This window comes from Pongo pygmaeus, chromosome 15, assembly GCF_028885625.2.
Source record: "Pongo pygmaeus isolate AG05252 chromosome 15, NHGRI_mPonPyg2-v2.0_pri, whole genome shotgun sequence".
Lineage (NCBI taxonomy): Eukaryota > Metazoa > Chordata > Mammalia > Primates > Hominidae > Pongo > Pongo pygmaeus.
The window spans coordinates 79,700,485-79,725,213 of record NC_072388.2 but is presented as its reverse complement, the minus strand read 5'-3'; the positions used below and the strand labels follow the sequence as shown (position 1 = coordinate 79,725,213).

The window sequence follows — 24,729 nt, the reverse complement described above, 5'->3', positions numbered from 1 at the left end:
ATTTCTCTGATGGCCAGTGATGGTGAGCATTTTTTCATGTGTTTTTTGGCTGCATAAATGTCTTCTTTTGAGAAGCGTCTGTTCATGTCCTTCACCCACTTTTTGATGGGGTTGTTTGTTTTTTTCTTGTAAATTTCTTGGAGTTCATTGTAGATTCTGGATATTAGCCCTTTGTCAGATGAGTAGGTTGCAAAAATTTTCTCCCATTTTGTAGGTTGCCTGTTCACTCTGATGGTAGTTTCCTTTGCTGTGCAGAAGCTCTTTAGTTTAATTAGATCCCATTTGTCAATTTTGGCTTTTGTTGCCATTGCTTTTGGTGTTTTAGACATGAAGTCCTTGCCCATGCCTATGTCCTGAATGGTAATGCCTAGGTTTTCTTCTAGGGTTTTTATGGTTTTAGGTCTAACATTTAAGTCTTTAATCCATCTTGAATTGATTTTTGTATAAGGTGTAAGGAAGGGATCCAGTTTCAGCTTTCTACATATGGCTAGCCAGTTTTCCCAGCACCATTTATTAAATAGGGAATCCTTTCCCCATTTCTTGTTTTAGTCAGGTTTGTCAAAGATCAGATAGTTGTAGATATGTGGCATTATTTCTGACGGCTCTGTTCTGTTCCATTGATCTATATCTTTGTTGTGGTACCAGTACCATGCTGTTTTGGTTACTGTAGCCTTGTAGTATAGTTTGAAGTCAGGTAGTGTGATGCCTCCAGCTTTGTTCTTTTGGCTTAGGATTGACTTGGCGATGCGGGCTCTTTTTTGGTTCCATATGAACTTTAAAGTAGTTTTTTCCAATTCTGTGAAGAAAGTCATTGGTAACTTGATGGGGTTGGCATTGAATCTGTAAATTACCTTGGGAAGGATGGCCATTTTCATGATATTGATTCTTCCTACCCATGAGCATGGAATGTTCTTCCATTTGTTTGTATCCTCTTTTATTTCCTTGAGCAGTGGTTTGTAGTTCTCCTTGAAGAGGTCCTTCACATCCCTTGTAAGTTGGATTCCTAGGTATTTTATTCTCTTTGAAGCAATTGTGAATGGGAGTTCACTCATGATTTGGCTCTCTGTTTGTCTGTTATTGATGTATAAGAATGCTTGTGATTTTTGTACGTTGATTTTGTATCCTGAGACTTTGCTGAAGTTGCTTATCAGCTTAAGGAGAATTTGGGCTGAGACAATGGGGTTTTCTAGATATACTATCATGTCATCTGCAAACAGGGACAATTTGACTTCCTCTTTTCCTAATTGAATGCCCTTGATTTCCTTCTCTTGCCTAATTGCCCTGGCCAGAACTTCCAACACTATGTTGAATAGAAGTGGTGAGAGAGGGCATCCCTGTCTTGTGCCAGTTTTCAAAGGGAATGCTTCCAGTTTTTGCCCATTCAGCATGATATTGGCTGTGGGTTTGTCATAAATAGCTCTTATTATTTTGAGATACGTCCCATCAATACCTAATTTATTGAGAGTTTTTAGCATGAAGCGTTGTTGAATTTTGTCAAAGGCCTTTTCTGCATCTATTGAGATAATCATGTGGTTTTTGTCTTTGGTTCTGTTTATATGCTGGATTACATTTATTGATTTGCGTATATTGAACCAGTCTTGCATCCCAAGGATGAAGCCCACTTGATCATGGTGGATAAGCTTTTTGATGTGCTGCTGGATTCTGTTTGCCAGTATTTTATTGAGGATTTTTGCATCAATGTTCATCAAGGATATTGGTCTAAAATTCTCTTTTTTGGTTGTGTCTCTGCCAGGCTTTGGTATCAGGATGATGCTGGCCTCATAAAATGAGTTAGGGAGGATTCCCTCTTTTTCTATTGATTGGAATAGTTTCAGAAGGAATGGTACCAGCTCCTCCTTGTACCTCTGGTAGAATTCGGCTGTGAACCCATCTGGTCCTGGACTTTTTTTGGTTGGTAAGCTATTGATTATTGCCACAATTTCAGCTCCTGTTATTGGTCTATTCAGAGATTCAACTTCTTCCTGGTTTAGTCTTGGGAGGGTGTATGTGGTGAGGAATTTATCCATTTCTTCTAGATTTTCTAGTTTATTTGCGTAGAGGTGTTTGTAATATTCTCTGATGGTAGTTTGTATTTCTGTGGGATCGGTGGTGATATCCCCTTTATCATTTTTTATGGCATCAATTTGATTCTTCTCTCTTTTTTTCTTTATTAATCTTGCTAGCAGTCTATCAATTTTGTTGATCCTTTCAAAAAACCAGCTCCTGGATTCATTTATTTTTTGAAGGGTTTTTTGTGTCTCTATTTCCTTCAGTTCTGCTCTGATTTTAGTTATTTCTTGCCTTCTGCTAGCTTTTGAATGTGTTTGCTCTTGCTTTTCTAGTTCTTTTAATTGTGATGTTAGGGTGTCAATTTTGGATCTTTCCTGCTTTCTCTTGTGGGCATTTAGTGCTATAAATTTCCCTCTACACACTGCTTTGAATGCATCCCAGAGATTCTGGTATGTTGTGTCTTGGTTCTTGTTGGTTTCAAAGAACATCTTTATTTCTGCCTTCATTTCATTATGTACCCAGTAGTCATTCAGGAGCAGGTTGTTCAGTTTCCACGCAGTTGAGCGGTTTTGAGTGAGATTCTTAATCCTGAGTTCTAGCTTGATTGCACTGTGATCTGAGAGATAGTTTGTTAAAATTTCTGTTCTTTTACATTTATTGAGGAGAGCTTTACTTCCAAGTATATGGTCAATTTTGGAATAGATGTGGTGTGGTGCTGAAAAAAATGTATATTCTGTTGATTTGTGGTGGAGAGTTCTGTAGATGTCTATTAGGTCCGCTTGGTGCAGAGCTGAGTTCAATTCCTGTGTATCCTTGTTGACTTTCTGTCTCGTTGATCTGTCTAATGTTGACAGTGGGGTGTTAAAGTCTCCCATTATTAATGTGTGGGAGTCTAAGTCTGTAGGTCACTCAGGACTTGCTTTATGAATCTGGGTGCTCCTGTATTGGGTGCATATATATTTAGGATAGTTAGCTCTTCTTGTTGAATTAATCCCTTTACCATTATGTAATGGCCTTCTTTGTCTCTTTTGATCTTTGTTGGTTTAAAGTCTGTTTTATCAGAGACTAGGATTGCAACCCCTGCCTTTTTTTGTTTTCCATTTGCTTGGTAGATCTTCCTCCATCCTTTTATTCTGAGCCTATGTGTGTCTCTGCACGTGAGATGGGTTTCCTGAATACAGCACACTGATGGGTCTTGAGTCTCTATCCAATTTGCCAGTCTGTGTCTTTTAATTGGAGCATTTAGTCCATTTACATTTAAAGTTAATATTGTTATGTGTGAATCTGATCCTGTCATTATGATGTTAGCTAGTTATTTTGCTCGTTAGTTGATGCAGTCTCTTCCTAGTCTCGATGGTCTTTACATTTCGGTATGATTTTGCAGTGGCTGGTACCGGTTGTGCCTTTCCATGTTTAGCGCTTCCTTCAGGAGCTCTTTTAGGGCAGGCCTGGTGGTGACAAAATCTCTCAGCATTTGCTTGTCTGTAAAGTATTTTATTTGTCCTTCACTTATGAAGCTTAGTTCGGCAGGAAATGAAATTCTGGGTTGAAAATTCTTTTCTTTAAGAATGTTGAATATTGGCCCCCACTCTCTTCTGGCTTGTAGGGTCTCTGCCGAGAGATCCGCTGTTAGTCTGATGGGCTTCCCTTTGATGGTAACCTGACCTTTCTCTCTGGCTGCCCTTAACATTTTTTCCTTCATTTCAACTTTGGTGAATCTGACAATTATGTGTCTTGGAGTTGCTCTTCTCGAGGAGTATCTTTGTGGCGTTCTCTGTATTTCCTGAATCTGAATGTTGGCCTGCCTTGCTAGATTGGGGAAGTTCTCCTGGATAATATCCTGCAGAGTGTTTTCCAACTTGTTTCCATTCTCCCCATCACTTTCAGGTACACCAATCAGACGTAGATTTGGTCTTTTCACATAGTCCCACATTTCTTGGAGGCTTTGCTCGTTTCTTTTTATTCTTTTTTCTCTAAACTTCCCTTCTCGCTTCATTTCATTCATTTCATCTTCCAGGGCTGATACCCTTTCTTCCATTTGATCGCATCGGCTCCTGAGGCTTCTGCATTCTTCATGTAATTCTCGAGCCTTGGTTTTCAGCTCCATCAGCTCCTTTAAGCACTACTCTGTATTGGTTATTCTAGTTATACATTCTTCTAAATTTTTTTCAAAGTTTTAAACTTCTTTGCCTTTGGTTTGAATATCCTCCCGTAGCTCAGAGTAATTTGATCGTCTGAAGCCTTCTTCTCTCAGCTTGTCAAAGTCATTCTCCGTCCAGCTTTGTTCCGTTGCTGGTGAGGAACTGAGTTCCTTTGGAGGAGTAGAGGTACTCTGCTTTTTAGAGTTTCCAGTTTTTCTGCTCTGTTTTTTCCCCATCTTTGTGGTTTTATCTACTTTTGGTCTTTGATGATGGTGATGTACAGATGGGTTTTTGGTGTGGATGTCCTTTCTGTTAGTTTTCCTTCTAACAGACAGGACCCTCAGCTGCAGGTCTGTTGGAGTACCTGGCCGGCTGTGTGAGGTGTCAGTCTGCCCCTGCTGGGGGGTGCCTCCCAGTTAGGCTGCTAGGGGGTCAGGGGTCAGGGACCCACTTGAGGAGGCAGTCAGCCCGTTCTCAGATCTCCAGCTGCGTGCTGGGAGAACCACTGCTCTCCTCAAAGCTGTCAGACAGGGACATTTAAGTCTGCAGAGGTTACTGCTGTCTTTTTGTTTGTCTGTGCCCTGCCCCCAGAGGTGGAGCCTACAGAGGCAGGCAGGCCTCCTTGAGCTGTGGTGGGCTCCACCCAGTTCAAGCTTCCAGGCTGCTTTGTTTACCTAAGCGAGCCTGGGCAATGGTGGGCGCCCCTCCCCCAGCCTGGCTGCCGACTTGCTGTTTGATCTCAGACTGCTGTGCTAGCAATCAGCGAGACTCCGTGGGCGTAGGACCCTCTGAGCCAGGTGCGGGCTATACTCTCCTGGGGCACCGTTTCCTAAGCCCGTCGGAAAAGCACAGTATTCGGGTGGGAGTGGCCCGATTTTCCATGTGCTGTCTGTCACCCCTGGAAAGGGAACTCCCTGACCTCTTGTGCTTCCCGAGTGAGGCAATGCCTTGCCCCTGCTTCGGCTGGCGCATGGTGCACTCTCCCACTGACCTGCGCCCACTGTCTGGCACTCCCTAGTGAGATGAACAGGGTACCTCAGAAGGAAATGCAGAAATCACCTGTCTTCTGCGTGGCTCGCGCTGGGAGCTGTAGACCGGAGCTGTTCCTATTCGGCCATCTTGGCTCCCAATTGGTTTTTAAAACCTAATGATATTGTAACTTTTGGGAGGCAGTATGGCGTAGTTGAAAGCAGGGACATTAGAAAGAATTCCTGGGTTCAAATCCTGACTCTGCATTTACTCACTACGTATCTTTGGGCAAGTGATTAGCTTGCTTTTCTTTCTCATTATTATTGGAATAAGGACAATAATAATACCTTATTTCATTCTCACAGGTTGTTGCGAGGATGAAATGAGGAAAAACTATACAGAAAGGTCTTAGAGCTGTGTCCGGCACATAGTGTTTACATTATTGTTATTTTAAAATTCTTTAAATTCACATACCTGAAAAATCTTTACTGAATTTCCTATATAGAATAGATTATTCCCAAAGTTTATTTTTTAAAAGGTGATTCTGGTTATACCCTAAGTAAAGATCAATAAATAGATATTGTACTACACTACTGATGTTGAAAAAATAACTGGTAAACTTTTTCATGTTATGTTTGTAGTTTCTTGGTTGTTATACTTCATAATTTTTTTAGTCCCATAAAAGTAGTATTGATAATGACTTACATAAAAAGTACACAATTATTTCATAGAAACCAGGAGTGAAGGTGAACAGGAATGTTAAGCCCCATCTATAGACGAGGGAACTTATCAGTTAGTAACATCTCATAGTATTTCCCTTTTGGGACACTTCTCTAATAACTCCTTCCCCTTTTAGCAGAGCTGGTATCTCTTCTTTGGATTTCCAAAATATCCAGCTTACACCTTTAATAAGCACTTCTCATTCAGTATTGTCAAATAGATTGTTGCATCTGACTCTCTTACTATTCATATCTGTTATCTTTAGCATCTAGTCCAGTATCTACCACTTCGTAAACGCTTGGTAAATACTGATGAGTGATTGAATAAATGCAAAGAACATTTCCTTTATGTTTATTTTAATATTTATATATGAATGCTTTGAACGAGCTGAAATCTTGCAGTGTTTTTCCACTGATAAAATGTGTAATGTGTTTGGTGTATTTTGGCTATGGCTAGTGGACTTTCTCTTTTTTCCTTCTCTTTTTTTCAGGCTGAAAGTTTAGAAGAGAAGAATATGGCTAAAGTTCATCGTGGTCAGCTGGAGAAGTTGAAATCACAGTGTGACAGACTGACAGAGGAATTAACCCAGAATGAAAATGAGAACAAGAAACTGAAGCTAAAATATCAATGTTTGAAGGATCAACTAGAAGAAAGGGTAAAAATATGAGTGAATTCTAATTTCAAATACTAATTTCAATTTTAATTTCCTCTAGAACATATTTTATTTATTAACAAACGATAATTGTAGTCTTTCACAGGAAAGTTTTATGGGTGCCCCCCAAAAAAGACAGTTTATTAGAATGCTGTGATTTTTATTCTTTCAACCACCCATTCAACTTCTAATACATTTGAAGGTTAAAAATTTGATTTTAAATTTTTTCTGTGTCTAAAATAGAAATTTAGAAATGAAGTAGAAAAAAAAGGAATGATGGTTTTTTGAGGATCTACTATAAGTCAGATATTTATGCCAACTGATTTACCTATGTCTATCCATCATTTAATTCTTACAATTCTTTGGGTTAGTGTCTTAGTCTGTTTGAGCTGCTATGACAGAATGCTATAGACTGGATAAAAGAAAAACAACAGAAATTTATTTCTCATGGTTCTGGAGGCTGGGAAGTCCAAGATCAAGGTGCTGGCAGAATCAGTGTCTGGTGAGGGCATGCTTTCTGGTTCACAGATGCTTCTTCTTGCTGTGTCTTCACATAACAGAAGTGGAGGGAGAGCTCTCTGGGGTCTCTTTTATAAGGGCATTAATCCTATTCATAAGGGTTCTACCCTTATGACCTAATCACCTACCAAATCACCTCCCACCCTCAATTATCATCACATTGTAGATTCAGTTTCAACTATGAATTTTGGGGTACACACATTCAGTCTGTAGCAATTAGGTTTTATTGCTCCCTTTTGATCTGTGACAAAACTGAGGTTCGTATTACCTAATGGTTAAATGTTCGCTTATGTGGTAGGCACTGTAACTATTAATTCTCATGGTAAGAAGGTTGTAACTTTGGTACATCGCCACCAGGCTCACTGCTGTCCTTGGAGTAGATGTGTAAAATTATTGAGTGACTTCATATATCATGTGTTGGATAGAATAATAAATATTTTTAGAAGTCACTACTTTTGAGGTTCTCTTGTGGCAAAAAGTCAACTAAGAATAGATAACAGAATATTTAAATTTGTTTTCTCTTTCACCCACTTCCTAAAAGGGTTTGAAATAGAAGGTAATAGAAGTCAAATGTAAAATATGACCATCAAAGTATGGTTAATAGGATGAGACAGTATATACATGGGCCAAATGAATGCACGTATGTGCTCAATCAGGGTTACTAAAATCTACGATGAAAAGAATTAGCACTGGGTGGGTTGTCATAAAACTACTCATAAACTTCTAGGAAGAAACTTTCTTAGTGCTTTGCTTACATTTCCGCTTTTTGTTGTGTATAAAATGTTGCTACTATTAATACATATAATAAGATATATAATTAATATATATTAATATATAGAGTAGTAAAAAATTACATATAAATATAAAATTAAATATATATATAAATTCTCTAGTAATTGGTAAAGTCAAGGAAATAAAATGTAAGTTAGTTAGGAGTTTATGATTAAATGTGCTTATGTTGCTAAATTTAGGCCTACAGTCTTGAAAACAGCTGTCATTTAGTTCTGTGTCATGCTTTGTTTTGATTGTGTCTAATGTTCACATGTATTTAATGTATCTTTTGGCAGGTTGTAGTTGTTCTGGTGATAATGCTAAATTTTTCAACTTTTTCATAATAAAATTCTAATTTATGAAATTATGAAGTTAGCCAGAAGATCGCATTAATGTGTTTTATATTTCCATAGCTGCATTTAAGAAATAGTGGTGAAAAATTTGATATGTTGAAAATGTCAGCTGGGCATGGTAGCCCATGCCTTTAATCCCAGCACTTTGAGAGGCTGAGGTGGGCGGATCACTTGAGGTTAGGAATTCGAGACCAGCCTGGCCAACGTGGTGAAGCCCTGTCTCTGCTAAAAATACAAAAATTAGCCGGGTGCGGTGGTGAGCACCTGTAATCCCAGCTATTCAGGTGGCTGAGGCAGGAGAAGCACTTGAACCCTGGGGGTGGAAGTTGCAGTGAGCCGAGATCGCGCCGCTGCACTCCAGCCTGGGCGACAGAGCGAGACTCCATCTCAAAAAAAATAAAAAAATAAAAAATACATGCTGCTTCACAGATTCTGTTTATGATATTTCAGATGCATGTGTTATTACACGTTCATATAAGTGGAGCATTCACTTTAGAACAGAGCTTGAAGAATTAATGATTTTATTTAAATATTGCTATGTATTGAGCATCTGCTATGTGGCAGGCATTGTGCTGGATGTTGAGGATAGGACAGAGATAAGATACATGTTTGTTGTTGGCTAACACATAGTGGGATTTTTAAAAACAAAATCTCTTTCAGTTGTTAAAACTATGTAGTCAAGTCCTGACAATGGGTGCTAATGCAGAGAAAAGATGGTCTGTGTATCCTAAAATGGCATATAATCTTAAAGATATACACGCAAACATGCTTAATATATATGTAGTTTATATGCTTTCTAATCTTTAATATTTAGTTTTCATATACATGATTGCTATGTACTTTAGGTTAATTTAGCTGTTTGTGTTGATCCATTTATAGTTAGCTATGAATCAAAATTTTGTGGGATTGAGCCAACTACAGATAGGGACTTTCTCTTTGAGAGATAGTATAGCAATAATGATTATGGGTAAAACTTTGAATTCTTTTCTATCTGTGTGGCTTTAGGCAAGTTATTTCAAACTCAAAGCCTCAGTTTTATCATCCTTTAAATGGGCTTAATAATACCTTTATTAGGATTAAGTGTGAGGATGTATGTAAAGTGCTTAGCATGGTATCTGGTATCTGATAAGATATCAGTTAATGGTAGCTGCCATTATTTTGTTATTGTTATGTTTCCAAATATATGCTGACTATATTTAACATATATATAAGCAGTCAACCAATTGGCATATATGGAATGACTGCCTACGGTCAGCCTAATGATGTGTTAGTAATAAAAATAATGTGCCTATGATTTACCTAATCGTAAAGCCACAGAACTTCGCTGATGGGAAGTTTAGAACCAGACTATGTGAATCATTTGAAACAGAGGAGGCACACATGTGAAAAGAGCTGGCCGGTTCATCAGCAAGTGATATTGAAGGCACATATGTTAAGCAAACCAAACAAGTGGGCACTTTTATAATAATGTTGATATTTGAGGAGACGAATTACACCTTGGTCATATTTCCATCTCCAAGACCAGGCACAGAGCCTGACACATAGTAGGTAATTTATAAGTAAATTATGGACAAAGAGATATGTGTGTGTATACACACGCACACACACACACACACATATGTATATATGTAAAGAAATATGGGTACAGATACACACATGTAGAAGGTGGCCAGTCTGGGGCAGATAAAAGCAAGAAAACAAAATAAAAATATGTTTTCAATGAAGGAAAGCCCAGTGACTAGTAGCCTGAAGATTACAATGTAAACAATGCAATGAATTTGATAAATGATGCCTTATGGGTTGAAGGGACAGCTCTGCTACAATCAAAAGGGGTGGGCGCTTTCTAATTTGCTTAACAAAGTGGTATTTTTGCATGCCCATCCTCAACGTCAATGTGCCATGTTACTGAGGCTACCAATACACACAGCCTTTTTTTTAAAACCTTGCTTTTATTTTGACTGTGTGGTTTTAGATTGTGTTTCTTGTCATGTTATTATTACCTGGTAAGCTAAGAAATATTAAAACTGCATCAAAATTCATGTAAACCATTAGCATCAGTGGTAGCATTAATCAGTGGTAGAACACTGTCGTTGCTAAATATCCACAGAATAACTGACTTTAGCATATTTTCCTCATGTATTCAGTGGTGATATGTGGTATTAAAATGCATTTTTTCTAACATTTGATTTTGCTTTATCAAATGTTATTTTTCAGTTTTACGTGACAAAGAGAACAAATGTTGTGCAACCCACAGATTTTTACATATTCATTTGGTACTTTTATTACTAGCTTCTAACCAGGGCAAAAAAGCTACCCTGAAATATTATAGAAAGAATTTTCTCCCATCCCTAGTATCATTAAAATTTATTGTTCCTTTTGCTTACATTTTACGGTGAAATATTTGATTCTTCTTTTGTTTCAGAAGAATCTTATTGATATTAATCTTTTGATTTTTGTGTCATTTACCTGTTTATTCTATCAGAAATATATTTTTATTAGTTTCACTGGAATCTGTGAATCAACAAGTGTTAGTGCATAATTGAATCATTTTTGCTCAGCCAGTCCGCATTAAAGTTTACGTAATGAAGGTTTTAAATGCCTGATCTATATGGATCTGCACCCTATGTAATTAAAAAAATTCGTTTGCAAATAGTTATGAGTTTATAAATGACATCAGCTATCTTTGTAAAGTCAAATAGTTTGGTAGTAGATATATTTAAAAAAATTGATTTTAATTTTGAACATGTTTGTGTATTTTTAAAATAGCTGATACTGAAAATTGACATTATTTTATAAATTATTCTTTTTTCATGTTTTCTTCATCCTTATGTTTTATAAATGTGGCTGTTTTATCAAAGAATATATACAATATTTTGTGCAGATGTATTTATATACAATGAGAAAAATTTGTAAAGAAAATGATAGCAATATTATGAGATTGTTTTCCTAAGTCGAACACAAACATCATAAAGACATTTATTTTCCAGTATTAGTGAAGGAATAATTTAATTTTACTGATGATTTTCATTTTATATATACAAGAATCTGAGAAATTATAGGTATATAGAATATCTTGTTCTTGGATATTCTAGGCAGAATTATGAGAATATGTTTCTTCTTACTAGGTACCCAAACCTGGAGGAATTCAGAGATACCTGCCACCCTCATTTTACTTTTCTCCTTTAATCCACCCATAATCACCTCCATACATGGAGCTTCCTCTGTTACAAAAGATGCTGTCTTATGCCTTTAGTTAGCTAGCCTTGACAATGTTGCAAGTCCGTCAGGAGTTTTTCAGTCTTTCTGCCCCTGAAAAATCTATGTATTAGCTTTTGTTTAACAAGCATTGTCTCAGAGTTTACACAGTAGCACTGGACTACTGAGACAAAGCTGCTAATGAGAGGAGAGAGTTCCCTGACCCCCCTTGCAGGATGTGTGACAGGGGTGTGGCTTGTCTGTTGGGCTGCCATGCACGCTGAAACCTCTTATGGGAGGGGGAGCACACAGATTGGCAGGTGCAGGAGTTGGGGCAAGCACCTCTGGGATCCAGCCCCGCAGTAGTGTCCAGGCGTGGGTGTCTGTGACTCCTGAGGCCCTAGTAGGCATGTGTCACAGTGTGCTCTTTTAGCCTTGCCATCTGCAGATGGCTTAAGTGTTAAACAGCTCAGTGCTCGCTTGGTACCCAGGTCCTGTCTGGCATCCAGGAAGAATCAATTCACGCATGGACTTGAAGGATGAATGCACGGTTTTATTGAGTGATGGAGGTGGCTGTCAGCAGGATGGATGGGGAGCTGGAGGGGGGATGGAGTGGGAAGATGATCTTCCCCTGGAGTTTGGTCATCCAGCAGCCGATCTCCTCTACAGCCGTCCCCAGTGTAACTCCTCTCGATGTTCAGATGCTCCTCTTTTTTGTCTGTCACACCATTCTGCCATTCTTCTGCCCTTCTGTTCATCTTCTTTTCTGCTCATGGAGCCAGGGGTTTGGGGTTTATATGGGTACCGGATAGAGGGATGGGTGGGCCAAAAGGCAACTTTTGGGCACAAAAACAAAACAGTAATTTTTGTTCTCCTTTAGGGCCATGGGTTTCCAGCCTTGAGGGTGCAGCCTTTATGGGCATCTGCCCTCTTCTACCCCATATTTCCATGTGTACTGTCCATATCAGTAATTCCAAAAAACATTTGGTATCAGTGTTAAAGTTTATAAGAATTTTAAACAGAAGGTCAGCTTAAACATAATCTTAAACAGAAGGTCAGCTCCCAATACCTTATTTTATAGATGAGGTTCTGGCCCAAAAAGTTAACTGACTTACCTAAGAGCTCCCAGCTATCCTTGGGTAGAAATGGAAATAGGACTCAGGGTTACCAGTCCTATTCTTTCCATTGATTAGAATCGGTAAGAACCATTTCTGGCCAGTGTTAACTGGAGACACTCAGCTATCTCATTTAATACTTACTTATTTCAATAGCTATGCTTAGTTCTCTTTAGAGGACCTTATTTTCTGCTATTAATTCTTTCAGAAGATGAGAAAAACTTCAATGAAACAATTAAGAGATACTTTAAGACCACAAATGATGAGACATCTAAGGCTATAGCAATTGATAGGAACTTGTGTTGAATAGATCAGGATGCATAGAAATGCATTTTTGTTCCTTCCCATGAAAAGATTTATTTAAGTCATCTATAAAGTGACACCTAGTAACATTTTAAAGCTGTCATTATGTTAGATAAAAACACTTGAAATCGTTTTCTTATACAACATATGGATCTTTAAAAAATGCTAGTTATAATTCACATTTGCAAGTGTATTTATGGTGCCCATTTCTACAGATGGTAGAAACTGAAGTTGAGAGAATATAGTGACTTGCTCAACATTGCATAGAAACATGGTAGAAACAGGATATGAGCATACAGTCCTTGTATTCTTCTCCTTTATTTATTGCCAGCAAAATGACTCTCTTTTCATTGAACTCAGCATTGAATTTAAATTTGGGGTTATTGCATTCAACAAATTACCATATACTCTTATTTTTTAGTCTGACAAATTTTGGAATGTGAGTCATCAATGATTTTGTTAGAAAAATCTAATTAAAACCTGAACTTTCCACATAAAAGATATCTGTGAGAGGAAAAAGTGAATCAGTGTTTTTAAACTTTGTGTTTCAGTTCTAATTTAACCATCTGTTTAGGATTGCTATTTTTTGATGATGGGGAAAAATATATATGATTTTCAGATGTCTGTTCTATGAAGTATTCACTACTTTGCAAAGTCACATTGTCACATTTTTGACTAAGAGGTATTTGATGGTAGCAGGCAGAATTTTCTGACTTCAGATTTTTCTGGAGAAATCAGAAAAATAGAAGCAAATGAGCTGTTGACTTCTAGCATTTACTTTAATGTTTACACTTTAGGCCATTTTTAGGCAGCTTGTGGTCTTTTTTTTGGTGCTACAGATATTTTAAGTTGTGTGAGTAGAATGAAGTTGTAGTCACCACACATTAATTTAGAAGCAAATTTAAACCAGATACTCTAAGTAAACACTAACTAGGATGTTATGAGTAATTTCCTGTTAGATTCCCATTTTCTTAATAAAAACAATGATAAAAATAATAAAATGGTTGAAGCCAAATGATACATTTTTAGGAGTTTTCATTTAAAGTATGTTTAATTGAATCACATGTAGCCATTAAGCCCAGAGTACTCCTTGACTTTTACAGAGAATAGGCTGAAATAACAGAGTGCTTCCCATTTATGAAATGTAATGTCAGATGTTAAGAAAACAGTTTAGAATGCAAAAATGAAGTGAATATACAATGGGAAGGGAGAGGATGCATTTATATGTGCAGCTGTGGCAAAGAGAAGGGAAAAAAATAAAGGTGGATAGAAGTACTTCTGGTTTCTACTTTCTGAATTAGAACACAGCTATGATGAAGCCATTTTGAAATTACTCAATTGGCAATGACTTTCCTACCAACTATTTACAATCAAAGAGGTTGATTTTAAGTGAATTACCGGAGTAAAGTCAAAGTTTACCAGTTGTACCCACTCCTGACTTGGACTTGATTGAGAGGCCTGCTATTAAATCCTTAACTCACTGAGGGGTTGATAACTACAAGGGTCTAGAGGAGAAAGCAAACATGTTCTGCACTTTCCATTAAAATCCTTTACTATTAGCTCGATTTCATTTACTTACACAGTTGTGAGTGATTCCTGTAGTGTGGGTATCAGGCTAAATAATGGTGTATACCATTGGTTGAGGTGAAAAAAGCCAATGGAATAGGCAACATGAAAGTTCTGTATCACATCTGTTTCAATTAAGCAGTCCTAGCTGGCTTTGATTGACCCTAAAAGGGAACATAAAGTGAATGTCTGGGTTTGTTTTCATTGAGTTTTTCTTTCATCAGCATTTAAATTGTTTATTGACTCAATTCATTTTGTTATTTAATGTTGAACAAGCAATAATCAATAAATTTTAGGAAAAACACCTAACAGGTGCTTGTTATCTACAGGTTATTTTATTTGGACATCCATTTTTAAGTTTAAAAAATATTCTTTCATAAGAATAAAAGTATTAATGATAGACTGGATTAAGAAAATGTGTCACATATACACCATGGAATACTATGCAGTTGTAAAAAATGATGAGTTCATGTCCTTTGTAGGGACATGGATGAAGCTGGAAACCATCATTCTCAGCAAACTGTTGCAAGGACAAAAAACCAAACACTGCATGTTCTCACTCATAGGTGGGAATTGAACAATGGGAACGTCACACACCGGGGCCTGTCGTGGGGTGGGGGGCGTGGGGAGGGATAGCATTAGGAGATATACCTAATGTAAATGATGAGTTAATGGGTACAGGATACCAACTTGGCACATGCATACATATGTAACAAACCTGCACGTTGTGCACATGTACCCTAGAACTTAAAGTATAATTAAAAAAAAAAATTCAGAATAAAATTCAGTATCCTCTAAGAAAAAAAAAGAGGAGAGGAAGAAATCTTGATGGTTATTAAAGACACTGTAATCTTATAAACATTTCTCTCAAGATGAATGATAATTTTTTTCTTTTGAAAATTAAACAATGTTCGTTCTAAATGTATAATTTGAAACTCTAGTTGTTTGTTCCCTTGTCCATATTTCATTTCAGAAATAGAAATGCATCAAAATTGGCTGATTTTTAAATTATGGATGTTATTTCTATTTCCAGGCATTTGTCTTGAGAGAAATATGTAATAAGAATAAAACTTAATGAATGCATAAAGTATCATTTAGAAGGTATTTGTTATTTCAACTTTGAATATTAATTTCTAGGAACGTATCCAATACATATCCTAACACGTTTTGATTATGCTGTTAATCGTCTTTGTATTGCTCAATACTTTCCTAGAAAAAGACAATGAAAAGCCTGAGGCAGAATAATTTCTTTAAATGTGGTTAAAAGTTTGAATTAGAATTTCCATTTTTTTGATTCTGGTTTATGGAAAGAAACTTTTGTAAGCCTGCCTGAGACCAGGTTATAGATTGGAAAGTCATTCACACCCAAGTTTTAACCTGCATCAAATCTTAAAGCCAGTGTTTCGATATGCCATCCCATTTTTCTATTAGCCTCTTTGTTTTACTAAGGCTCTTGCATACTCTTAACACGCTATTAATCATAACTTCTTCCCCTCTTTTGGAGGAAATAGTATAAAGCAATCCTCTGCTTATCAGAGGAGAAGGAAGAGAGTGTATCTAACCCACAAAATGGTAGCATTTTTGTTTTAGAAACCAATCTTAGAGTAGAAATCACGGTGTTCCTTTGCTTGTTAAATACATGTAAAGAATCAGCTCGTTCTCTCACACATGGACCCATATTTAGTTCATCAGCTGATCTTATTGACTCTACTTTAAAATTGATTCTGCATCTGAATACTTCTTACCACTGCCAGGGCTCTCACTATTGTGATATCGTCTTGTCTTAATAGTTACAATAGCCTGCTACTGACAAGATGATTGTCCTCAATGAATTAAATAATTAACTGTGGCAACAAAAGAGAACTAACTTACTGTAGCACAAGAAGTTATTTGAGTTCAGAGATTAAAATTTTTTTCTTGTTTATGATTTTTAAAACTTGTTGTATTGTTGGTTGTATGCTTGACACATTTAATATGCTCAAAAAATGCTTGTCAATGAGTAGAGCATAAAAGCTTATTTATGTTTTAGCAAGATGTATCAAATGACTGCTATGTGAGAGTCTAGTAGGGGCTGGGATATGTAAATAAAGAAGGATAAGATCTTCACATTAGAGGTACTCATAGTCTGATGAGGAGACAACATAGAAGACACACAGTAGTGAGTGGCAGAGCAGAAAATTTTTAAAGAGGTTATAGATTGCAAAGCCTTTCATACCTAAGTTTTAACCTGCATCAAATCATATGGCCAGTGTTTCCATTTGCCATTCCTTTTTTCTATTAGCTCTATTGTTTTACTAAGGCTGTCACATGCTCTTAATGCACTATTAATCATAACTTCTTATGGTAGCACAGAGAAGGGGCACCTAATATTCCTGTGCAAGAAGTCAGGTAATCTTTCACTGTTCTAACAACCATGTGGGTGAGGAAGGAGGGGTGTGTTACTGGACTTTTATAATGAGTTAGGGATTCACCTTCCTTTTCCTCTATATTCCTGAGAAGAGTTGGTTTCCCAGAGGGCAAATGATATATGTAGGGTAAATCCATGGAGATTTTTCAAACTCATCTGAACTCTTGATTTTAGAGTTATTTTTGCTTTGTCTTATTTATTTTTTGATTATCAGTCTAGATATTTCATATGTAGACAAGTTTTGAGTTTAAGGAGCTCTCCATTATGTAAAAATCTAGTTTTAAGAAATAAGCTTGAAAAAAGTGGTTATGATGTGACCAGCACTTGATGTGTTATTTTTTCTTTTTGGCCATTTTGTAAGACAGTTGAAACTGCTGTGTGGTAATTTTCCAGCTTAAATTATTTCCAAGTTTCCTATAGTATCCATCGCAGTTATTTTCTCTTTTAGTTGCCCTTTGTAGTTTCTGCCCTGGTTGACATTTTATGTTGTATCCTAACTTCTTTGCAGCTGAGTCAACTGTTGGTATAAGAATATGAGCCTTCTTTAGAGAGTCAGATAAATAATGGCTTCCAGACAGATCCAATTTTTGTTCAGGATAGTTTCATAATTTGCCTTGTAATGCTAGTGTCCTGGATTTAAAGCTTAGGCATAACAGTTATCTTGAGTTATGAAAATATTCTTCCTCAAAACTTTTTAGGGGATGTGTGCATGTCGGTAGTTTCAACAAGCTGTATTTCCAGTAACTTTGCTTAAATTGCATTAGTTTTTATTTCAGCCTTTAATATTATTTGATTTCTCTCTTTCTCTACCTTTTATCCTATCTCCCCCTACCCTTTGTTGACATATGTAAAAATGGCTTTGGGACTGAAATATTGTCACATTTGCTGACTCAAGTTAGTTTTCAGTGAAGGAAAACCATTACCTTTGTAAATTAATGATTTATTTAGTCATGTCAGTGTACTTTATTTAACGTAATATTTCTGTTTAAGGTGTTTGATGAACTGTTTTTACTTCATGTAATAGCCATATTCCAAATAAAGTGGCATTTCTGGAACTCTTAAGACATTGAAAGAATCTTATAACCTTTTACCAAAGAGATGCTATTTTGGGCATGCTCTTGTGTTATTGAAGCTTTTATATTTCTGATAAGATCTATCTCCTTATAATCTTTAGAGCCTCTGGGAAAGTGAATGCTCTGAGTTGTAAAGAGCATGCTGAAACATAAATCTATAATTACAACAGCGTTTCTTATCTTTTGAATTATAGGACAGTTCATCAAACCAGTCAACAGAGTGTGTGTGTGTGTTTATCATGAGATTGTCAGCAGTTTTGTTTTACGTTTTCTTTATACTTAAGTGTCAACAGTATGAGCCTTTCTTGTCCTAAAATAGAAGCTTCGTAAAACCTTTCCTGTCTTGATGATGGAACTATACCTTGTTCAGTGTGTGATTAGCACACTTTTGAAAATTGGACTAAAGCAGATTTCATGTGTACACAGATACTTCTTCAGCGCAGATGGATAGCCCCTTTAAAAGTTTGGGATATTATGCACGTTCAGTGTGCTTTTGATTTTGTGGTCTATTCTGAATATGTCAATATGTCATATATTTTCATTTATAATAAGGCTCATTCAGAATTTAATTTTTGATTTCTCCTTTCTACTTTAGGACATTAGTCCTCACATAACTTGCTGAAAATTTTTCTGAATTTTTCACATTGTTTTTCTAAATTCTAATGTTAAGGCCTTGGCCTTTCTAGCATTTTACAAGAGAATACTAGTCAGGGGATCAGGTTATGGGGTTGTATTTAATAGGTTCTTTCATTTCAGTCAAGTTATGTAGTCTGTCTGAGCTTTGGTTACCTAAAATGTAAAATTAGGGGTTGTTTTATTCTCTGAGGTTCTTTCTCAAACTCAGCCATTATCTAGGATATCTTTCTTCCTGGATCTCATAGACTGCTGTAGTCAGCTTCATCTGCCTTCCTCCCTACCCTCCAAAAGAAGTTACCTACATTCCCTAGCTCCAGGCATCTGTGTCCTTTCACCCTGAAACATTGAAGTTAGATTGTGTCTTCCATATTTCTAATCATTCTCTAAAATACCACATTTTGCCTCTGGTTCTCTAGAAATTTGGTAGCTTTTTGTTAATCTTGTAGAATCAGGGGATATTGCCTCCTCTCAATTGACTGAAAGACCAGGGAATAGCCTTAATAGTGCCTAAACGTTATCATCTGCCCTTACTTATTTGAATGCGTCTAAATCTCACAGGATACTTGGATTAACTTCAGCCAATTTCCAGCCCCAACCCTCCCCCAGAATTAGCTGTGTTTGCTTAGTCAGCACATCTATTTCTAAAACATGAAACTGGGAGAAAGCACTAATTCATTGGGTACCATAATTAGTAATAAATATGCCCAAACCAGACGAATGGGACAAAAGTAATGACATTTCATGCAAATATTTGTTGACTCTATGAGAGTAGGAGCCTGCCTGTCTGGTGTCATTTACTCTGTCTCCACACTCGATCTTAGCCAAAAGGCTGAGAAGCAATCACTTACTCCATCTATAGTGGACACGAGAATGTCTTGTCTAGAATAGGACTTAGGTAAATATTTGCTGGATGAGGGGATGAATGAATGAATGAATGAATGAAAGAATGAAATTATAACTGCTGAAGTATGGTGTGGAAGAGCTTACTTAACTCTTGGATTTAGGGTCTTGGAGTTCATGCAGACAATGGGGACCACTATGCATCTGAAACCTAATCAAATAAAAAACAAGGGAAAGGAACAAAAATCTTTACCTGGAAGTTTAGAAGGCTTAGTGGGGGTGAAGGATTTGTTTGTTTAGTTTAATTGTTGCATATAGCTTGGACACTGATGGAGAGAGTTTACAGCTTTGTCAGATACTCTGTTCCCTGACACTTGTGTTCATTTAGTGGTTGGATGACTCAACTGTCAAAAATGCCAAATAAGGGAATCCTGAAGGAGCAAGTAGTTGAATTTACTGATCTTTAAGATCCATGTAAGCCCATAGTCCTACTACTTTTACTTCAAAGAGAGCTTGGACATAGCATACAACTGTCCCACAGAAGATAGTGAAGTGGATAATGAAATTTTCTATGTTTTCTAAAGAGACCGAACTTATAGAGGTTTTTCTGACAGTATCAACATTCTCAAGAATATCAAAAGATTGAAGTAGTTTTGTCTTCTTATTAATAAGAGACAAGTAATGGAGACCACAGAAAAGTAGTAGTGGATGAAAGAGAGTTGGCTTTGAGGGAAGTGAGAAAAGAAAGATCAATTATAACATTATTTTGAATTGCTTAGATGTAAAATATTGGCAGTCTTTTAATACATCAGTAGTCTCTGACAGGGTTTTTATTTTCTTTATTACTATCAGACCATGAAAATACTGCACCATCAGGAGGCCTTATGTATGTGTGGGGAGAAACCTCCTAGCACACCTCAGTAGCCTCCCAGGTTATAAGCTCTGCATGGTAATTGCTGAAATCGTCTTTAACATATTGAATTTGAGTCTTCAAAAAATGTTTAAATCATTTATTCAGCAAAGTGGAGGAGTTTAAAGATGATTACAAACATGTTTTGTGGACTTCTGAAATTAGCAGTTTATTTGGGGAGATAGGTGCACAAGCAAATAATTATATTACAATTTGAAAAAAATTAAAAAATTATGATATACCTAATATACTATGGGAATGATTTGCTTCAGGAATTCAGGAAGAAAGGATGCAGCATCTTAAAGGATAAACTTTGAAGAGTAAGAAGGTATAGGTGGTAGATACACAGGAACAGTAGGGAGGCAAATATCACCTAGAGACTTAGTAATAATGTTGCTTTCTAATGAGTAAATGATACAATTATCAAATATTGTTCAGAGCTGGGATGTTAATTTTTCAGAAAACTCCTAGATGTGAGCAAGACTTGGGAAAATATTAATAAATCTAAAGAAATGATGTATTAATTGGTAGGGAGAGTTTGGACAGAAACTCAATGTGGAAAAACAAGAAAGTTAGGGAGATACACCTCAGCACCCTCCATGCAAACACTACCTAGAAGAATGGAGCTCCTGTTATTGTGGTTTGTAAATTCCTGATGTGTGGTGAACATGCTGGACTTCCATTAGTCGGATGCCATTTAAACATTGTTTCATAAAACAAACTCCCCTTGCTCTAATTTCCTGTTCATTAACCTATGGTCTGATTATAGTTTGCCTTCCCATCTAGATCTGTCTATAGGGAGAAAATGTACTGGTTATGCTGACATGGACATTCTGATTCATATGGTAGTTACGGTTCTTATCGTAAACGAATGTAGTTAATTGAGTGGCTTTCTAGTTCATACACATTAATCTCTTGTGAGCTTAATGTTACTCTGCTGCTGAAAGTACCTCTCTGAGTACCAAAAAGAAATTCCAGTTCCTAGGTTTACAAAGCTGAGATCCAGACCCGGATGATGGACTAAGATGAACTCCTCGAGATAAATGTCTCTTGGCTACCAGCCCCATTTTGAAGTAGCACAACTTCAAGCAGAGTTGTACAAGTCAGATGTGGTCTGGGGAGACATATGTAGGCGGATTTAAGATGCTGTAAGTAATCAAATTCTGGTAGAGTGGAAAGGAGGAAGATGAGGCAAGAGAGAAGTGCAGAAGATAGATTATGAAAGGGTCTGTCCTTTCTGGCAGAGGATGTTTCGTTTGTTTTTAAAGTAAGTTGAATTGAAAGGAAATATCATTTATGTTTCTTTTAGTAAAATATCATTCTAGCTTTCATGATTAATTCTTAATGAGTGGATCTCCTTGTTATTTTTTTTCAATTCAGGTTGGGTTTGTTGCTCACGTAATTTTCCTGGTTTTGTTGTATTTAGCTGGCCAGTTGAAGATGATTAGGTTATACAGTGTGATGACTGAAGGTGTCATAGCTAGCCATCATGGATTTGGTCCACCATTTAGACATATAATTCTAGTGATTTTGTTATTTTATTACAAGCCCTATGCATTTGGAATTTCTCTAGTAATGTAACTGTATAATCATAATGATTTAGAATTGTTTTTGCCTAGAGTGGGTCCCCAAGTCCTTGTAATCTCTTAAAGGGCTCCCTTTTCATTAAGTATATAATGACAAGATGAAAAATACCTTCATCTTTCTTTTATCAAATTTTCATGACTCAAAAGCATTTATGTGGTAAATGCAATTGCATTTGAAACTTAGAATTTTTCTGAAGCTATATTTTGATGAGATAAAGGTGGTAACGCTTATTTTTTTCCTCAAATGAAGAAACTAGCATCATATTTAGCAGTTTATATTTTCTGATGTTTTACTAATGTTCAGTGAAAGCTTGAAGTCAGTGTCTGACGTCAGTTTTTACTCTCATTCATTACTGAGAATATGTTATTAAAATGGGAAAATGTTCTTTTTTCTACTTCTTTTTTTCTTTTGGTTAGGGAATTATTATAATTTTGTTTGCCAAATATCTGCTCACCAGTTCCCAAACTGCCCTACAATGGAACTCTATAATTTTACTTCAGTTAATGAGTAGATTAAAGTGTTTTATTTTGGTAAAGTAAGGGGACTGATGGAATCAGATTTCTTTTCAAATCCACTTCTAGTTGGTTGAACAGATATTACAAGTATTTTCTTGCCTCCACTTAATAGTAATCACCTTGTTTAATTTCTTTCAATGCCTTAGGAAAAACATATAAGCATTGAAGAGGAACACTTAAGGAGGATCGAAGAGGCCAGATTGCAGCTCAAGGATCAACTTCTTTGCTTGGAGACTGAACAGGAATCCATTCTTGGTGTGATAGGAAAGGAAATTGATGCAGCTTGTAAAACATTCTCCAAGGACTCGATGGAGAAATTAAAAGTAATTATGAATTCTCATTGCGCCTTATATTTTCAGTTAGTTTCCTAATATATAATTATAATAGGATTTTAATGTGTGGTAGTCAGGTTATTATGGAAAATTTTATAAAACAAAATAACATTTTGCATTTTTTAGAACAAGGCGCTGGATCTATTGCACAGTTGTGGTGAGAGAACGCATGATGTTATTTCATTGAACTGGCTGTGTCTCACTCTGTAAAAAAAAAAAAAGAAAAGTCTTACAACAGAGGTAGCCCTTGGAGTCAAGAGGCCTGGAATTTGAGTTTTCACTATCGCAGGCTATTTTTGTTGTTGTTTGTATATTACCGGCTAACATCTATTGAGTACTATAGTATAGGTACTATAGTATGCATGGTGCTTGAGTCTCTCCATTATCCTCTGAAACAACCCTAACTTTTAGTTACTCTGATTAAACCCACTTAAGAGAAAGGGAGGTTTAGACGGTTTAAGTAACTTGCCCTTGGCTGTACATCTGGTTAAATGCTAAACTAGGACTTCAAACCCATGGAGTCTAACTCTGGAACCCAAATTAATAACCACTGTGTTATCCGCCTTCCCTATTTAAACCAACTGTATTTAATTTAGCTTTTCTATTTTAACAAATGGAATACTGCTACCCAATTTAGAGTCATAGTAAAATGATAAATAAAAACAGAAGTGATTGTGGATGCTTTGGAATCCTTGCAGGTAAGCACTTCTATCAGCTCTAGGTTTTGCTGCTATTTTACATGCAGAGAACATTACATTGCTTTGATATGTGTAACCATAATACGTTACAATTTAGCATCACTTACCCCTCTATCTACTGCATTTGGTGATATGATAGCACTCACATTGTGATATTATGCTGAAATGCTTTTTATTTTTCAGGAGTTTCTACTATTGATTTTGACATTTATTTGTCTTTTTCCTCTTTTAGAATGACCTTCCTTTCTCATACTACTATGTTCCCCTCTTTTTTCTTGCTCTTTCTCTCTTCCTTTTTTTCTATCTTAAATTGTGTTTAAAAGAAAATATAACTAATTCTCTTGCAGTCAAAGCATTTTTAGAATTTGTCTTTAATGGAAATATTTTAACTAATAGAATTTGGTACAGTTGATGGAATTTTTGCGATATGCATTCTCATTTACAATTTTTTTTAAGTTCAAGTGTTACTTTGAAAAGACTATGAGTCTAATATGAGAAATAATTGGCTTTAGGGGGAGAACTAACTCTTTTAGAACTATTGTAGGGCCTATGATCATTCTAATTTTTTTTCCTAATGCTGCTTTTTAAATTTAAGACTTGTCATATTTGTGTTTATTTAATGAATGTGGAGCCTTGAAAATCCTAATTTTTATCTAGAAGAAGTATATATTAGCAATGCAATATTAATTCTATATTTAAATATTTGTAACAGGATGGTTTGTTTTCAATCATGTGGGAAGGTAAAATGGAAACATCTGGATCATGTTGTAAGATATATATATATATATATATATATATACACACACACACATATATATATGCACTCACATACATGCATATATATATACACACTTTGTTATGGGCAATTGCAGGCAAATACATGATGTGCAGATAGCAGATTGCTTAAATATTTTATTTCTTTATGAGTCACAAATTATCGTTCCAAAATATTCCAAGAAGCATCCAATTTTTTATAGGCTTTCAGACATGGAGTGACTGTGGTAATGGGTTTTACACTTCTTCCCCTAGAGGAAGACTAATTCAATCCAAGTCTTGGGTGGAAAATAAATCTAAAAGAAAGGAAATTCTATTAATTTTTTAAGAGTCCACATTTTTTTCATTGTGGGCCTCTTTTCATTAGTAACTTCTGTTGTTTTATTGCTGTAAACCTGAGAAAAAAATGGAATGCTCAAGAACATAGCACTCAAGAAACATACTCAAGAAACCACCCAGGGGTGTGATAAAGATAAAATTTATCTTTGCTTTATAGTTTATAGTTCTGAGAGAGTGTGGAAGAATCATGTAAAATGTTTTCAAAAAAGGAATAATTCCACTTAATCATTTATTGATTCTTGAAATATTGCTGATGAGATTTTCAGCCATTGTATGTAAAGAGTAACAGTGCTGTGGAATAGAT

General features: G+C 36.2%; 1 protein-coding gene across 21 annotated transcripts in view; it reads left to right on the top strand.

Annotated features, from left to right (window-relative positions):
* The window catches only part of CEP128 (centrosomal protein 128), a 465,504-nt gene that overhangs the window by 179,515 nt on the left and 261,260 nt on the right, over positions 1-24,729 (top strand). For all 21 annotated transcript variants that reach the window (XM_054449602.2, XM_054449600.2, XM_063651940.1 and 18 more), the window contains 2 exons: positions 6,331-6,495; positions 22,429-22,605. In XM_054449602.2, coding sequence (XP_054305577.2) covers positions 6,331-6,495; positions 22,429-22,605 — 342 coding nt within the window. The remainder of the gene's footprint in view (positions 1-6,330; positions 6,496-22,428; positions 22,606-24,729) is intronic.